This window comes from Sinohyriopsis cumingii, chromosome 18 (assembly GCF_028554795.1).
Source record: "Sinohyriopsis cumingii isolate HCF-2022 chromosome 18, ASM2855479v2, whole genome shotgun sequence".
Taxonomy (NCBI): Eukaryota; Metazoa; Mollusca; class Bivalvia; order Unionida; family Unionidae; genus Sinohyriopsis; species Sinohyriopsis cumingii.
Window position 1 is genome coordinate 51,906,405 of NC_142978.1, and position 20,174 is coordinate 51,926,578.

At 34.1% G+C, this 20,174-nt stretch overlaps 1 protein-coding gene across 1 annotated transcript in view; it reads right to left on the bottom strand.

Moving 5' to 3' along the window:
- LOC149776642 (uncharacterized) overlaps positions 1-15,988 on the bottom strand; it is a 50,241-nt gene extending 34,253 nt beyond the window's left edge. Inside the window, exons 1-3 of the mRNA XM_089941153.1 lie at positions 15,821-15,988; positions 8,440-8,942; positions 6,002-6,142 (exon numbers count right to left, since the gene is read on the bottom strand). Of these exons, the coding sequence (XP_089797279.1) occupies positions 6,002-6,142; positions 8,440-8,931 (633 nt within the window). The 5' untranslated portion in view covers positions 8,932-8,942; positions 15,821-15,988. The remainder of the gene's footprint in view (positions 1-6,001; positions 6,143-8,439; positions 8,943-15,820) is intronic.
- Positions 15,989-20,174: the final 4,186 nt, after the last annotated feature.

A 20,174-nucleotide genomic window follows, 5' to 3' on the forward strand; every position in this document is an offset into this window, starting at 1 on the left:
TAATGATGTCTGATATGAAGAGTGTAATGATGTCTGATATGAAGGAGTCTAATGATGTCTGATATGAAGAGTGTAATGATGTCTGATACAAAGAGTCTAATTATGTCTGATATGAAGAGTCTAATGATGTCTGATATGAAGGAGTCTAATTATGTCTGATATGAAGAGTGTAATGATATTCTGATATGAAGGAGTCTAATTATGTCTGATATGAAGAGTGTAATGATATTCTGATATGAAGGAGTCTAATGATGTCTGATATGAAGAGTGTAATGATATTCTGATATGAAGGAGTCTAATGATGTCTGATATGAAGAGTCTAATGATGTCTGATATGAAGAGTCTAATTATGTCTGATATGAAGAGTGTAATGATATTCTGATATGAAGAGTCTAATGATGTCTGATATGAAGAGTCTAATGATGTCTTATATGAAGGAGTCTAATTATGTCTGATATGAAGAGTCTAATTATGTCTGATATGAAGAGTGTAATGATATTCTGATATGAAGAGTCTAATGATGTCTGATATGAAGGAGTCTAATCATGTCTGATATGAAGAGTGTAATGATATTCTGATATGAAGGAGTCTAATGATGTCTGATATGAAGAGTGTAATGATATTCTGACATGAAGAGTCTAATTATGTCTGATATGAAGAGTGTAATGATATTCTGACATGAAGAGTCTAATGATGTCTGATATGAAGAGTGTAATGATATTCTGATATGAAGAGTCTAATGATGTCTGATATGAATGAGTCTAATGATGTCTGATATGAAGAGTGTAATGATATTCTGACATGAAGAGTCTAATTATGTCTGATATGAAGAGTGTAATGATATTCTGACATGAAGAGTCTAATTATGTCTGATATGAAGAGTGTAATGATATTCTGACATGAAGAGTCTAATGATGTCTGACATGAAGGAGTCTAATTATGTCTGATATGAAGAGTTTAATGATGTCTGATATGAAGAGTCTAATGATGTCTGATATGAAGAGTCTAATGATGTCTGACATGAAGAGTTTAATGATGTCTGATACAAAGAGTCTAATGATGTCTGATATGAAGAGTCTAATGATGTCTGACATGAAGAGTCTAATGATGTCTGATATGAAGAGTCTAATGATGTCTGATATGAAGAGTCTAATGATGTCTGATATGAAAGAGTCTAATGATGTCTGATACAAAGGAGTCTAATGATGTCTGATACAAAGAGTCTAATGATGTCTGATACAAAGAGTCTAATGATGTCTGATACAAAGAGTCTAATGATGTCTGATACAAAGGAGTCTAATTATGTCTGATACAAAGGAGTCTAATGATGTCTGATACAAAGGAGTCTAATGATGTCTGATACAAGGAGTCTAATGATGTCTGATACATAGTTAATATTTCTCTATGAGTGTGGGTTAAATATTAAGTTCACTATTAATGTGAGCATTTTTTATATCTTAACCTGAGTCAAGGACATTTGAGTTACTCCATGGAATAACCTGGTCTACGTGACGTTTCCCATGATTTTTTATTATAATATTAGTAACAGATTTTATGTTTATGACAACTTAGAACTTTCTAGAAATGAATGCTGAACCCTCATCCTCATTCTTCCTATGTGTCTAAGCTTTTTATATATTGTTGTTTAATTGAGAAACTACTCATTCTTGAGTCAGAATCAGTCTTATTGTTGTGTTTGCTATTTTCATTTTGCTGGAACTATTTATTCAAATTATTATTCACTTGAAACACAAAGTGCTCATCTATAATATTCTTGGACTAGAACATTAATTTGGAATTGTAGTGATTTCATTCAAGAACATTTCTGGATTATATTATTGTGATACATCAAAAGACTGTTAGCACATCACCTCACTACAGTGTTACAACTCTATGAACATAAACTAAGTAACAGAAAAAAGCAAAACCAACAAGTTTTGTAAAACATAACAAACAATTTAATTATCAAACTAATAAAAGAAAAATGTGACAGGAACTTTATGAAGTGAATCCAAACTAATCCTCATAAAGGTCTATGAAAGTCCTAAATGAATGTTATGTTCCTGATAAATTTCAAACCTGGAAATGTACTGGTCCTCCAAGAACAGTGACATTGTCAAGGTGGCATTGTTGAGAGTTTCTTTGACTAATTTATAACAGTTCAAGAATAATATTATAATTCAAATAATGAGTACTTTCTATGTCCACTGAACAGTCCAAACAAATGTTTTTCCTCTCAAATAATATCTAAATACAACATAAAACACGTCTGCATGCTTACAAAAGGAACACAAGAAATATGAATGACTCCAGAGTTGGAATGAAACTGATTGCTCAGTCCTCTCTTTATATACACCATCTACTGTAAATATATTTTGCAATACACCCCACATGATAGATAACACCACTGATCTTCATATAGTCACAGAAAAGATGTTTATTAAGAAATACTTATTTAAAAATTATGAAAGAACATCATGGATATTAACTGATTCATGCATTTCAAAGTATGGAAGCACATAATGGACTTTGATTCATTTGTGAATTTTACAAGTATGTAAAGATGTAACAAACCTTTTACGCAGATTGTTTCAGTATTACAGACACATTTATTTAATGTAATATTTGTATTTTCATTTTTACAGCTTTTTCCCCTTCTTCGAAGAGAGTTCTCACTCATGAATAAAAACAGTATCTGAACATAATTCAACATCTTGTGTCTTGAATACTAGAGATCTCAAGGGTTATACTAACTGTAATTCCTTCCAATGAAACACAGTACACATACATTGAGATTTTTCAAGGAATATGGGTCCAAGAAAACTTCAAATTCTAAATTCAGTAAGTTCATGAAGTCAAATTAACATACACTGCAATTTTTCAAAGATTATGGGTCCAATCCAGTAAATAATAATTTTAAAGTCAAATAAACATAAAGTGAGATTTTCAAATGAATAAGGAATCAATGAAACATCAAATTCTGAATCTATTAAGTTCATTAAGTAAAAATAACAGACCTTAAGATTTTCCAAAAACAAGGGACCCCACCAAGGAAACATCAAATTCTGAATACAAAAACTTCATTCAAAAATGTACATTGAGAACTAAAAAAATAACAAGAGACCAAGAAAACATTAAATTCTGGCCAATCACCAAATTATTTTGTATAAAAGGTTACAAAATATTTGTTCATAGGCACTGACATATAACCAAAAAGACATTTTCTGAAGCAAGTTTAAGCAGGAGTTAGCAGTGATGTTGCATTGCAATGGGCCACAAATCTGTACAATTTGATCAGTAAGCTTGAAACAGAAGACCTGTTGGAAAACTAAACTATGGACACTCCGGAGACACAATGTTCTAAATGATCACATGAAATACTGGAAATCCAACTCATTCAATGTCCCATTACATTAAAGGTTCATAATAACTCTGGCTAAAATGCATTATTCCCTTGTAAAAGTATGCTACATATTGCAAAGTTATGAGGATGGGAAATCAAGGGCCATAACTCTTCTAAATTGGAACATGTGATGCCAAATTCATCTATAGTCCTATTGTTATGCATATATAAACTGTGTGCTTAAAATGTATCCATGATTGTGTTATATATATTTAATTTGCATTGTTTGTTTGTTAGGTTTTTTCCATTTTTTTAATTTCATTATACCACTTAACTGGCTTGAAGCAGCTGTTCCATTTTTTTAGTGCCGTTTTCATGATATTTGTGCTTGTTGCCTGTTTTCATCTTCGCTATTGTGTTCATTATGTATTGGCTGTTAAATTCTTATGTGTTTCTTCATCTCCTTGTTTTGGAAATGAGAACAATTAGACTTTTTCTTAGCTGTCTTACTCTACTGTTTTTGAACAAACCACCATCACGTGATACTTGCCAGTCAACCCGTTTATGCTACGATGGACCCTCATTAATTGCTTTAAATTATCACTCCTTGGCTCTCCACACTACACTGTGCTCTAGACTTAACAAACTGGGACTACATTCATCATTATGTTGTTTCAAAGCTGGCTGGCATAGAACAAGAAGAAGAATTCCAGTTATCTTCCTTATTTCGGCTCAACAATTTAAAAAAAAATTGACCATTAATTTAGAGAACCTAATTCAAATCCCTATTAATTCGTCAACCTTTGTGTCAACTATCCAAGAAATACCTCTGCGCATTGCATTATTCAATGCCCAGTTAGTAGGACCAACATTGTATGTTGGACTTAACTTTTCCCAAAATCAAGTTTAGTTTCTACTTGACTTGAATTGTTTTTGGTTTTTTTTAATTCTGTAAACAACTAAATTAAACTACATAGCTAAAATATTCTCTGTATATTGGTTTAGTATCAGGATCATTATTACTAGCAGCAAATATGTTTATCTGGTTGTGGTCAAGGTTATAGGGATTCCCCTACAACTGACCTGGTATACCTAACAAAGTCTATGTTATTTATTATAATATTTGTAACACACTTTCTAATAATAACTAATAATTTATTTTGTAAACATTAAGAACTTTCTAGAAAGTTATTTTCCATTAAGTAATGGGTTTTTTAGCACGCGTTAATTGTGACCTGAGATGAAGTGAAAGACCATATAAACTTGTTACTGGTAAGATTATTCATTCATGCTTAAGATCTAGCAGAATCAATTTGTATTGTTGTGTCCAGTAGTTCATTTGGGCTGGTATTTATTTTTTTGAATTGTTCAAATGAATTTTCTCTGGAAATACAGGGTGCTCATCAAAAAATATTCTTGGACATAGACATTCACTAGGATTTATAGTGAATTCAAACCTGGAATTATATTACTGTGTTTCAACAAAAGACTGAGTACAACAACACAATACAGACCAATTATAGACTGCATAATTGTTCTTCTACAAAGTAGAAAAAAAAGTCTCGCAAAAGACATATGCTCTACTGACTAAAATGAATTTATAGGAATTCAAAATCAGATAATTTCTTCTCTTTAACTGCTTATTGCTGAAACCACTTCTGTCGTCTTCCCAAGCAATAAGACTTTTCAAATCAGCCAATGTGGCAGCCATATTCATGCATGATTGGCAAAAATCCCATGCCAATATGACCCAAAAAATGCAAAAAATATGAAACAATTTGTGTCAAGATTTTCCATATCAGATGCGTGCACGGAACCATTTTTATTTACAACTGAGTAGATATTGTAACAAGTCTTTTGGTAAAACCCCTACAGTATATTGATGTGACCCTGAAATCTGGAGAAGTAACAAGATTTTTAAAGTGGCCACTAAACTACCAGGTACCATACTGGATATTAGATCAGCATCATTTTCATTCACGACCAACTAGACACCATAAGAAGTGTTCTGGTGAAAACCCCATGTCAACATGTCTTTGTTTCATAATAAGCTTTGCTATAGTTAACAAAATCCTTCAAGAAATTTTTAAAAAAAGCATATAAAAAAATTTAACCACAATCTTCTATGACTATGACTCCGCTGTGAAAGGTGTGAATATGCACATTGGAGAATGACTCGACCTATCTTCATCATGATTCATTCCAAGTCTCATTGCAAGTATGAATTAAGTCTGTCAAGGAAATATAAGTACTAACAAAAAATAAAAATAAAATCCTTAGTGCAAATTTTCTATTACTTAACCCTTGCCACCTTGTTCAAAGGGCAGATGAATGTGTCAAAGAACACATTATCTAAGCTCAGAGATTTTTTGATACCACTGCTCTTGGTCTCACATCAAAACAAATTATTTGTGCTTGACAAAAATATGGTCTAACAATGTCTACATGAATGTAGTTGTATAGATAACTCCTTGAATGTTTAGATTAGAAAAAAAATTGACTGCAATGTCTCACATCCCACTAATGTGGGCTTGACAAAAATATTACCTACTCTTGTCCATTTCAGTGTAGGTGACTCCATGAATGATCAGATCCAAAAAAAGTGACTGTCATGTCTCACTGGCCACATAATTGGGCTTAAAATGAATGCTGTCCTACCTTGTCTATATCAGTGTAGACCCCTCCTTGAATATTCAGACTGGAAACAAGTGACAACATACAGTTTATCCAGGTGTCTTTGTCTGTGTCACTCACCCTAAGATCTGGGGAATGGAAAACCTTGTTTCTGATCTCAAGGATCTGGAGGATAACAATATAGTATATACTTAAGTGTGAAATACAGAGACTTATCAGCAAAATAATTTTCATATCATTTTCATTCCTATATTTTCATATGTAAAAAATATATCCTTATTTTTTCACATGATTGTTTTTGTCTGCAAAATTTGTACCTGCAACAACAAAGATGAGTACTTTGTGAGGAAGAACAAATAAATAGAAACTGCCATGCATTATAGACATGGAAAATAATCTTTGATAATGAAATCTGACCAGACACCATTCATGTCTCCAAAGTTATTTCTCCTCACTTCCTTCAAATTGACAACAATAAACATGCTGTATACAATCAACCTATGAAGTGAGGTGAATGTGTGAAAAGTGGATTGGGGAGAGCATGTTGTGCCAAAGAATGAGTTTAAGCTTCTAAATTTCAATACTGGAACAGGTTTTGTATATAATAAAAAGAAAATTTTCTTTTTCTACATTAATACTGGTTATATTTCATTGTGTGATATCAAAAATGATGTATTTTAACTCTTGGCTTCTCCAATCATTAAATATCTTGTTTTTTTGGTACAACACGATGAAATATATCTGGTATTAACATATGAAAAGAAGAGATCCGGTATATATTGGTAATAACTGACATTCTAAGATCTGATATAGGTCATTGTCAGATTATAGTAAATGTTGTTGTGAAATAAAGAAACATGGTGTTAAAGTATCAATTGTATCTAAAATAGGCTTGATATTTAGTTTGTTGAACAAAATGGCTGACAAATGGACAAAATGGCTGACAGATAAACATAATGGATGCCAAGACTTGCATGTATAGCTGTCAAAATTTTAGGAAGAGTCAACCGGGTACCCGTCAATCCTAGTGACTGGTTATCTAGGTACCTGATCAAAAAGAAATTATATTAAATGTGAACCTGAACTGCTTTGTTGTAGGTTCATACATGTCCACCTCACCGAGAGGTATAAGTGTAATTATTACTAATATAAGTGGCAAAAAATCATAATCTGAGCACAAAAAGAGTAATCTATATATTACATGCCATAATTATAGAAAATTATATGAAAAACGTACATTTATTTTTGCTACTTATCTGGATCTGAAGTTAGTTAAAATTCTTGTCTTGGATTAGTATGAGAATACAGATGCAAAACAAAATGATAAATTATTATTAACAACATCCACTTTAACTAGTCTATGTGCTTTCTAAATGCTGTATTACATCATGTTCTAACTTCTCTTCCAAAATTTTTAAACTGCTATTGATTTGTCCTTTTCCTGCTGCAACGTGTTCTTCAGTTTAATAAAATCTCTCACATCTAACATTTTTCAGTCATATAACATCCATGTGTCACATCGATAAAGCCTGTTTCACTTAATATTTGGCACCATGTTTTTTTTATATAGACTGGTCTGCTACTTAAGTATGTATCAAACTATAATGAATCTGTGACGAGTGGTCTCAATTCAAGAAACCTGTCTGTTGTCTTGGAAATGTCATGTTACAGATTTCAGAGTATTCTTTTTGTGCTCAGATTAGACTTAGTTACTATAAAAAGAGATTACAGTTAAACAGAAAAATAGGAAATTGTTCAACATACATAGCTAAATAGTTGCACATGTCGAAAATATAACATCAGTAGACCAAGGTCTACAATGGAAAAATGCCCAGCAGCCAATATGACACAAGCCTTGAAACTGTACTTGTTATTTCTTTGTTTCGCTTGCTCCTGACATCACCAGATACAATCTTTGATCTGAACTTGGAAACATGGTTTGGGTTTTTAAATGAACTAAACAGATACCTTATAGCTAATTTCATTACCCAGGAAATTATGAACGGGTTGGTACCTGAGTACCTAGGTACCCATTAACAGTTTTACTTTGATGACTAAAACAAAACATCTATTTACATAAAATATATATTCCCATCCTTATCCTTATTTAAACCTCTTGTTCAGATAATAAGGAATCAAAGGATTAAGCAAGTCTGTATCAAGGGAATGGATAGACCAATCTTGTTGTATATATTTAATTATTTTCCATTTGCCTATCCTAACAGCAAAAATCAACTTGTAAAGAAAAGGTTATCTTTTGATGCACTGCTGGCAATGTACTGTACCACTGTAAATAATGAAGGACATATTCCACCATGTTTTGTTAAGCTCTATCTAACACAAGAATATATATCATTACAAATGAATTGATAGATGGATGGGCAGAGAGATCACACTATCCATGAAATATTTTTAGAATGGATAAAAGATAAAAAGTACAAGAAAAAAGGCAATGTACATACATCAGATACCAGCTGCACATTGATCGGGTGAAACTCTTTACAGTACTTAAGCAGTGACAATAGCGCTGGAGTGTCAAGCTCCTGTGGGAGGTGAGTCTTGTTCCTTTGACCTTTGGTCATAAAGATCTTTGCAATTTCCCAAGGATCAGTGGACCACTTGGTAATGTCTGCATTGCACCAGTTGATGGTTCTGCTCTGTGGATCGTAATGCTTACTTAGGATCTCCTGCAGCCAGACATTACAGATTGAGTTGATGCATCTGATGGACCAAACACCTGTGGACTGATGTTGGCGGATTTTCTTCCAGCTGCAATCACTACACTGGTAATGGGAACAGAGTCGAGTAGTAACACTGTGCCTAACATTATAATGCAGTCTCTTCACACCTGCCATTGTGTAGCCATGAAGACTCTCTTTCAGGATCCCAAAAGAACACACACACCTCAGCCAGTTCACATACTGACGATCAACAAACCTTGATGGCACACTCATTTTGTTTTTACCTGTAAACACAAAAATGAGAACTATGTAAAATATTCATGGAAAAGAACTGAGAAATCATAAATAAATATTTATTTTAATCTTCAATCTGACATCTAAAAGACATTTAATTATTATCATATTAGTTAATAAGTGATTCTGGCTGCCTATGTACTAAGAATGCAAAAGAGTATGATGAAAAGATGTTTGCCATCATGGGCACATGGTCCTCCACGTAAGCACTAATAGGAGATGATTACTCACCAATGGGTCTCACTGACCAGGAGCATTGGTCAAGGCATATGGTCCAGAACTCACATCCTGTGCAGAAACCATAATTTCCTTAACTGATTTGCCATGACCTCTGGCCTATGGATCTAATAATCTATAGGTTTCTATATAACACTAGGTGCAAGCTATCCACAATATTTTGGTGAATGAACTTACGTTACAACAAAACATTATTCTGTGAATTCCATTTTTCTTTGAGCCACAATGACCTTGACCTTTGACACAAAATTAACAAGCTGCTCCATGTGCAAGCCCTCTTCAAATTTTACACAAAGTACATGTTTTTTTTTTCATTAGACAAAAAAGCATACTTAAATTTTCTACTTTTAGTCAGTTACACTGACCTTTGACCTTTGAACTCCCAATAGGCTTCTTTCATACCCAACATGTAAGACATTCACAAACTTTGGTGAAGGAAATGAATGTTTTGCACAAATCTTTTCACTCAGCCATCTTGATATTTGATGTTTTAACCCCAAAATCAACAGACTTCTTTAATCCAAGTATATGTCATTCACAAAGTTTGGTTCAGAGATCTGTGCAATGTAGAACTATTTCTTCTACCTTAGTATGAATGAAATGGGTCCCTGTGCCTAATAACAAATTTCATCTTTTGTTTAGGTATGAGGTCATACATTAAATCCATCAGCCCTTAAATAATAAATATAAAAATGAGGTCTGATGGTAAAAATAAGCTCCATTAGAAAACCCTCCATACAAAGTGCATGTATTAGTTACTGTAAAATAGGTTGTTAGTAATCCAGTAGGGAATGATACCAAGTCAGAAGGAAGCTTACCTGGAGAGATTATTGTGTCATGTATTTTAATATGTATTATTCCATACTGGGTCACTACCATAACTGTAGTATAGAAGAAATCCACATAATCATAATTATCTTGCTTACTCTGCTAATTCAAATCACCAAAAGCAAGTATTAGTCACTAGAATAAAAAATAGGTCACAGTCTTTTACTTCCAAGATTGTACCAACATTAATCCTACAAAAAAATGTACTTATAGTTTCATGACTATGATATTTATGCAGAATATCTATTTTGCCCTATTCCAGTAGTAAGCTGAATTTTAATTTACAATAAGATGGTCAACATCTTTAACACACAACTTTCAGAAGTTCCTGTCATCTTAATTTTATTAAATGACATTTCCCCTTGAAAACCTCACTTTGGACATAACTGGTTCAAATATTTTTACCTTAAATATCATAATACACATAATGGTGTTCCGGAATTAAATCCTGAACCAGTCTGATTTCTTGAAGTGAAAGAAAACAATCTCAGTCCATGAACCATTATCCATTTCTTGCAGCCAAAGATCTGTTAATTTGGAAAGTTCTGTTTAGTGTGGCTTTGTTTCCTTCTAAATCCTGGCCTTTCTGTCAGCCTTATCAGTCAATCAACCAATGTGGGTTGTGCAGTATACACTACAATTAATTCTCATTAATTTTTATTTTTCCTAATGATGCATCATTTTATGGGAAAGTAATGCATACTTTCAGAAAGTATCAAAAGAGAAACCCTACTCAACATTCTTTGTGGAAATGTCTAATTTTATTGGAGATGAAAGTTTCTGGATTACTGACAGTCATATGCACATTAATTTACACATATACTGATTTTGTAAACATTTATGTGAATTAAACTAACTAACATTTTTTAATTCTGGACATTTAGGCCAATGAAGGTAGGTGCAACCAACTTTTGCTTGTGTCAATTAATACACATACCTCTCCAACTGAATTATCAATTAAACTTAATGACAACTGATGTAACCATATCTGAAATTAAGCGACATACAGGAAGAAAAGAATTGTTTTCTATGGAAAAAACATGTCTCCCCTTCCCACCCGCCCAAAATCATGACCACCAAGACAAATTCATTCTTATGACACTGATATATTATAGATGAGGGAAGAAAACGAAAAAAAATCTTGACAGGTGAAATAAATGAAATATTGTATGGAATATTATATACAAGGTCCCATTCCTTAAAGGTCCAGATTTCAACTGTCCTCTTGAAATATAAAACCCAGTTCATGCCACAAAATTAACTTTTCGCAGTACCAGCAGCACCTGGAAAGAATGTAATATTTTCAACCAGCACATTTCTGACTCCTTTCAACATCCGCCTGCATATTATTATTTAATGTCAGGTTGATTTAAAACAACAATTCAACATAAGCTCTAATGATATTAATTTTACCGACATTACATAAAAGAAATTAGTCATTACAACATGCACGACACAAACACAGCATTATACATAGATACAACTGGACAAAACATATAACTAATAACTTGAAACATGAGCAAGCAAAGCAGTTGAAAAGTCAGCATTAAAATCTTAGTATCTGGATACATTAGAAACACAATTTAGGATAATTTCAACCCCCAAAAAACAATAAAATTATTTGGTAATGATTTTAATTTAAATTAAATGCAGAAGGACTGAAGTGATGCCGTGATCCTGCTTATGCCTTAGTTAAATGTAAAAGAACAAACACTAGGATGCTTGATATTACATAAGGACAGATGATGTTGATGTTGTGGGTTTTAACGCCATTTTTCAGCACACCATAGGCTATACATGGCGGCCAGCATAAATGGTGGAGGAAGAACCAGGGAAACCCACGGAAAGAACCACTGACCCACGAGAAGCTACTGGCAAGCTTTCTCACATACCCAGACTGGCTGAATCTGAGACTCGAACTGCCGCAGACAGAGGTGAGATGGCAGTGATCCGTAACGAAGAGCACTTTAGACCACTCGGCCACTTGGGGCCCATCATAAGGACAGAAAAACAAACAATGCTAACATAACCATTTGCTGTCATCATCATGGCAATTGGGAGGGGGTATTATTTACAGATATTACATTTACAGTCTTTACCATGCCAGGATAGAATTAAAGATGAAAATGAATTAAGATAATTGTTCTCTAAAGTGATTTGTTCGCTCATTCCACAGAATGTTAATGAAAATATGACTATCATCATCTGCTAAAATACACAAGTTATGTAGTACTCAAGTCATGCTGCCATTACAGGATTTCAAATCTTTTCAACATTAGTACAGTGAAATGCATTCAAACACCTAAATCAGTTCTTCGGTTTGCCTGATTAATGATATGGCTCTAATGTATCTCCATTGCTGAGTGGTCAAGTGGGCATTGTTCCGGAAAGGTGTTTGTAGCCATGTCTTTAGAGTATAAGCATTATCTTTGACTAGAAACACGCACCTCAAGATTTCAATTTTTTTGTTTCTCTCATGCAAAAGGTAATTTCTGCATCAGGTGACGATCCAGGCCATCCAAGCAACACATCCATTATAAGCAACCTGTCATCTACAACAAGACTGTAGTTGTGCTGATGGAAAACGTATTCTGTTAATTAGTCTCTTTCTCCATCCACAAAATTTATTAATTTCATATGGGTACCATCAATCACCCCTGCAACATGAGGAATACCAATGACAGCCTTGAAAAAAGACACAATTTCTTGACTGTGGTCATGATCAAGTCATTTGACAAATTTGTTAGCACTGTCTACTATAACCTTGGCGATGGAATGAACACATCCTTGGACAGTACTAGGGAAAATGCATGTACTAAATAGGTTTGAAGTCTCTCGAACACTTTCTAAGTTACTAATATATCTTAGAAACATTAAGTTACCAATATATCTTAGAACACTTAGTTACTCATATATCTTAGAGCACTAAGTTACTAATATATCTTAGAGCAATAAGTTAATAATATAACTTAGAACACTAAGTTACTAATATATCTTTGAACACTAAGTTACTAATATATCTTACAGCACTATTAAAGTTATTAATATATCTTAAAACACTAAGTTACTAATATATCTTAGAGCACTAAGTTAATAATATATCTTTGAACACTAAGTTAATAATATATCTTACAGCACTATTAAAGTTATTAATATATCTTAAAACACTAAGTTACTAATATATCTTAGAGCACTAAGTTACTAATATATGTTAGAACACTAAGTTACTAATATATCTTAGAACACTAAGTTACTAATAGATCACTAAGTTACTAATATATCTTAGAACACTAAGTTATTAATATATCTTAGAGCACTAACTTACTAATATATCTTAGAACACTAAGTTATTAATATATCTTAGAACACTAAGTTACTAATATATCTTATAGCACTAAGTTACTAATATATCTTAGAACACTAAGTTATTAATATATCTTAGAACACTAAGTTACTAATATATCTTATAGCACTAAGTTACTAATATATCTTAGAACACTAAGTTACTAATATATCTTTGAATACTAAGTTACTAATATATCTTAGAACACTAAGTTACTAATATATCTTAGAACACTACAGTATTTGCACACTTTCCCATTTTTTTTGTACCTGACTACCTACTTCAAAAACAAACGGCATCAGAGTTACTAAAGAGGCATAAACTTTAGTCATTATATTCATCAGTTTATAATTTCTAACCTGACTGTCACCAGGGTTCCCAAATACTATAAACTTGTTGTCTTTTCAAATCAAACAGGAGTTTCTTTAGTAATATGGTCACCATATTTGCATGGGCAAGTCTGTGTTTTCAAGCAACAGATGTGATGTATTTCACCATCTTTAATTATATCAGTAATTCCATACAATTTGTAGTTAATCTCTTTGAACATATATATACAAAAGTTTTATTTTTCAGTATTTGTTCAACCTGTTTTAGACATATTAAAACTAGATATTGCAAATACTGGATGCAAACAGCTTTTACTGATATGGACTATTCCAGAAACCAGAAAAAGACAGTGATCGGTATGTCTACTTGTTACACTGAGAACTTCTGTTTAGTTTAAACAAGCTGACAGTGTTTAAGATCCCCTGGTGACAGTAATGTTAGAAAATATAAATTTATGAATGAAATGACTAATTTTCATGCATTTTTTTATGTCCTTAATATGTTCATTTTAAAAATCAGTCACGGGATGGAAGAATGTGCAAATACTATTATAAGTATCTGTTTAGTCCCCAAGCTTTCCTGAACAAAACACAAACTCTGATAACAACAATTGGTATAAACAATTTTCCCAAACCTTAACTGATGGCAGAATTCATGGTTGTCCACATTAGGTACAATTTCCTCAGCAAAGCCTTCACTTTGGCCTGATCATCTCAAAACGCCAAGCAAAATAATGTTGTCAAATTTATACATTAAGTCAGTTTCTTCTCACTCTATTGTGAAAAGCCACTCACATACTGACTAAAACCTTGGCATAGTTCAGAAACGCCATATTATGGTATGTAAAATCTACTACAGTTTGTTCCACACAGCATTGTTTATAACTGAATTTCCATATCAGTGTCTTGAAATGTAGCTAAAATTGCCAAAAAAATGTCATGCATGAATGATTTTAACATGTAACTTCAGTTTAGTGCAACACAGAAAAGTTAACAATGGCTTGATGTGCAGAAAAATATATCAGGAGTAAAACGAACTATAGATTAAGACCAAGTTACTTCTTGGAAAGAAATAGCAGCATTTGACCAAGGGTCAGGTATGGAAGAGAGTGCTTGGAAGTTTCTAAAGTAAAAGTCATACAAGTCATGTACTGTATGCCTCTGTTATTTCAGTAATGGTGTAATTTTTTAAAATTTGATTCGACATTCACTTTATCTGGATCCTCATACATCCATATTCCTTTTGAAGGTTATGATTTACGTGACACAAGAAGTACCTACAGCAAAAATCGATGCTGAAGTATGTAGACATTTCTGGATGAGATCAACCTACAGGTGTGATCCAATTACAATCTGCACTGAACGTCCTATGCTATATATTGATTTCACAATGGAAGCTACGTATGTTTAATTTTTTTCTCGCATTACCCTATACTGTGATGATTAGACTCGACATGCTCATTTCTTGACCCAGTTTAGTACCTGACCAATAGTATGTGTGTGTGCGTATGTGTCTTTGCTTTGGATTTTTAACATAGCTTTACAAAATATTTAGTGATGTCGCTACACTGTCTGCAGTGTGGCAGTTTATGCTAGTGATGTCTAGCACTGGAGCATCATGCTGCAGACATGTAGCACCATGTCCCACCCAGTAACATTATCCCGTCACCAAGCTGATCAGTCCGAACAGTAACCTCTTAATCAGCTGAGCACCTAGCGAGGCAGCTGTTAGTGCCATTTTATAAGTCTTTGACATGACTTGGCCGGGGTTCGAACCCACGACCTCCCGCATCCGAGGGCCACCATTATAAAGAGTCCATAGCGATAAATAATTTTCGTCTGGAAGTTTCTTGATGACAGATAAGGTGCAGAGCATTCAATAATTAGGACTGAATTGACTCCGGTTAAACAAAATTAATATTAACTTTTAAAACAACAACTGATATTTCATTTTAAGATTAAACAATGCGCATATATAACACGTATGACAGTTAGTAACATTTTTACTCTAGTCCGAGTTTTCTATGACCTTTCCCACCACATTTTGATATTTGGACAATTGTGTTAGGATCCAAATATCAAAAATGGGGTAGGAAGGGTCAACAGAAATTCGGACTAGGAAGTTACTTACCTTGTCTCAGAACGGCCCAAATGAATCTTTGTCGTTTAGTATGATTTTCTTTTTTTCTTCTTCGGGCTGTTAATTGGTTTTGGGGAGGGGGTGTTCCCCCTTTATCTTGTGTCAGCCGCCTGAGTATTCATTAAGATGAAAACGAAAGTACGTTCAACCGAATGAAGTAGAATCAGATAACACACTTCCACGAATTGCTGCTTGACCCGTATTTGCGCGACCGGGTACTGTCACGTGTCCTCAATACATCACTGATTAAAATCGATATTGAACTTTTAATCATTTTATTTAGTGGGCAGTTTTACGTCAAACTGACAGATGGGGTCATGTATTCATAAATAAGGATAATAATAAGCTGTACGTAAAAAGTGACCCGTTACTGTCTCACGCAACGCGGAAGTCTGACGTTTTATCAATAAAGTACGGCGAAATCTCTGACAACATGAAATCAAGTTATCGGTACTATAAATGAACACGTCAGACTCATGTGCACACAATGTATACACACGAAGTGTAAACGCTGTATCTTTTTTCCATTTCTAGAGCCTACACGCATCCATTCATCATGGACGAACATATTTACACATAACGCAGTAGGAATCATAAAGAATCAGTATTATCCATTATAAAGTCCATGGACTCAGATTAGAATTATTTTTCCTATATATACTATCGTCTCTACATTTGTTTATCAATACTGAAATTTCCACCATGTCCAAATCCCAATAAATTATATGTTAATCTAAAGTACACTGAAAGACATCTCAGGGGGAGTTATCGTCATAGGTCATCCTGAATTTTTTTGTTTTCGATTTTTTAAAATATTTTTTACTTCTTTTTTGAGAACGTGCAATCGGTCACTTATTTCACTTCCGGATCAGCATCAGTACCTCATTACTCACTGTGCACAGTTGCCAAAATCACAGGAGTTAGACGTTTTATCAATAAAATACGATGAAATCTCTGACAACACGAAATCACCTTACCTGTACTATAAATTAACACAAGAAGTGCAAGCGTCGATTAGACTTTTGTCACGCGTCTTTTATCGCTTCAGAATCGCAAGAAGACTGATGAAGCTACATATACCCATTCAAAAGACAGTAATAATAAAGTCAGACGCTCTCTGGTCATTTCAAATTTCAGCAATCTCCTTAAACTGAGGAAAAAATGAATCTCCCTCTTTCTCTAAACGTTGGAACTAACCTAAAAGTATGACATCAAAAATTGAACTTGTGTGTTAATGAGAAGTGTGCCTTCAGTCTGCCAGTTCTAATTCTTTTAACTGAAATGGCTTTTCCCTTTTTGCATTTGCATTTCTTATTCTTCTTTCTTTCTTTGCATTTGCATTTGCCTCTTCTCTTTCTCTTTCTCTCCTCCTTTGCTCGTTCTGAAAATGCATTTACATTGTATTTTCTCTTTCCGCCTTCTGCTGTTGGAGCCGTCTTTCTTCGTTTCGCATGTACATTTCACTTTTTGTTTCCTCTTTCTGCAAATTAATTTGGATTTCGATTTCCCTTTCCTCCTTCTGCAACTATATTGCCTTTATCTGATTTGGGATGTCTGTCTCTTCTCTCTGCATTTGCATTACATCCTTTTAAAGGTGAAACTATCTTAACTCTGATTCCGGTTGGTTGTTTAACTGTCATTCATATTCATGAAAGTTTATTGTTCTGTACAATATATATATATATATATATATATATATATATATATATATATATATATATATATATATATATATATGTTTACCCAAACCCAAAACACCTTTATCAAGAAAATAATTTTCTTCCTAATAATGAACCAAAATATTCCGTAAAGAAGCCTTTGTTTCAGAAAGATCCTATTGTCTGCCAAGCTCAAGCAACTCGTCCCTTTTGAAGGACTCTAACCCTTACTGGGTAGGACTTATAATAAAGTTCTTCATTTTAGATGATATTGTGAAAGATTGCTTGTTTTACTAAGATTTCTCAACTCTTTGCAAGTAAAATACCAGCTACTAAGAAAATTCTAAAAGAAAGTGAATTTCAATTTAAAAAACAAATTTGAAGTTTTCTGATTAACGATAAAGAACTGGGTTAACCTGGACAACTTTGTCGGACGAGACCATATGTTTTTAAACTAAGTAAAATAAAAGAGCGAAAACCAACAAGTTTAGTAAGATTCAATAAATATTTTATTTCCCTTGAATACAAAGTGAAAATGCAGTAGAACAAGTACTGTGACTTAAACCTCAAATAGTCCTACAAAGTTTTGTCACAAGTCCGAAGTACTACAGTTAGTGCACATGCATGAATTAATTAACAAAGCTGGAGATCTGGTCTTCGATGAATAAGTGTAGGGAAACTTCAAAAGAAGGTAAATAATAATGGAGATGTTTGCCTCTTTGCACGAGCACATAGAACGGTCACGAAAAAGTAAACCATGCTGGAGATCTTGTCTTCAGTGATCATGTACAGAGAAAATTAAATCATACGTAAGCAACGTTGGACATCTCATCTACCTTGCATGACTCCAGAGAAATGTAAGAGCAAGTAAACAAAGCAGTAATTCTTCTCTCCCTTGCATAAGCAACGATAAAGATCAAAGCAAGAAAACAATGCTAGTGATATTCCCTCACAAACATTCTTTCTCTCATACATGAGACAAGAGGTAAGTCAGTAACAAGCACATGGTCTGGTAGTAGTGAGTGGGGATACTATACGGACATGTAGACATCTCTGTTAAATTGGGGGAGGGGGGTTTGTACTATACGGACAAGAATTATACAGACAATGGGAATTAGAACTACAAACAGGGTCTTTGTACTATATGGACAAAATGTACAAAAGGATTGGGACTGTATAGAGACAGTAGGAATTAAATAGGGTGATGTCACAGTAATGTAGAATATATATCTTTTCGAGGCACTGGAGTGGCCCTGAAAAAGGCTTTTGTGGTGTTTTTTTGTTGTTGTTGGTTTTTTTTTTTTTTTTAGGTTTTTGTTTGTTTTGTTTTTTGTTAACACCATTCAGTTAACATAGAGGGCATCGCACGGATCTTCTTCTCTTCCTCAAACTTCGTCTGATCTCTGGGCCGTAGAATATGACTCTCTTCAGACAGCATTGTCTCTCCACATAGATCCTTCGTTTCCAAAGGGCCATCTCTGTGATCTGGGTAATTGCCCATGATGATTTGACATACATAAGATAGTCTGGATTGAACAGCTTCGGCGATAGAGGGTAGACGATTCTACGTTAGTCCACATCTTGTGACGAGAACAGGTGAATGGAATGAAGCGATCCGCTGTTTTTTATAGTGGAAGAGCGAATCGAAACGGATTGAGTTCTTTCACCAATCCTAACACGAGCTGCGGAGTCTGTCTTCCAATCCGAAGAGAGTTACCTGTGACGTCACATTCCTATATAGGTGCGCTAGTGTCTGAGCGCAGTGAATCAACGCGACAGAGTTAGAACATGACGGAAACAAAGAAGACGATGAAGTGAGGTGCACAGGCTGTGGAGACGAGGAGTGATGGTATAGCAGCGGCTACCAAAGCAAACAAAGTCTTACTTCCAGAAGAGAATGATTTAAATGGGATTTAGTGCATTTTCTCTCTTCTTCATAAGAATTTCTTCCGGTGTCAGCACCTTCGCCGCCTTCTCCTTCCTTGGCGTACATCGAGGATTTTAAACAGATGCAGAAAGAAGAATTAGAGAAAACTTTGCAACATCAGAAAGAAGCAGAACAAGCCTTTCTCATTCAGTAGCAACAGTGAGAAGAAGAGGAAATAATTAAACGACAGGAAGAAGAAGCCGAGAATGAACATTTTGATGCCATTAGCAGTATCAATGCATTCCTGTGATAATGTTATTATTGTCAGAATTGTGACTATGGTTATAACAATCGGGAGCAACATAAGCATTGCAGGTCGAAACGTAAAGGATGTTTGAACTTTAAACCCTCCCTTGACGAAGGACAAAAACGAGTTTATTGCTCAGCTTGTCAGAGTACTTTTGTCCGCCCAACCTGTTATCAACAACAGGCGCAAGGTTCACAGCAGAAAAGTGCTCTTCAACTCCTGAAATGTTGTTCTGCTTGTGGACAAGTCATACATGTCAATATGGTGCCAAGGTACACCTATGTCACCAAATCGTGGACTTGGAACACGAATGCTACACTAAAAAATATCAACCCCAACAGGAGGAGCAGAAGGCGGAGGAAGATGATCAGAAGAAAGGCAATTTGATTTTTTTCTATTTCGAATGCATGAAAGAGACCGACATTCACATTCCTAATTTCTGAGTGAGTGTGCGAGAAGTGCATCAAAGAACCGATCTTTTGTCATTCCCCCACTGTAGCAATTTTCCTGGAG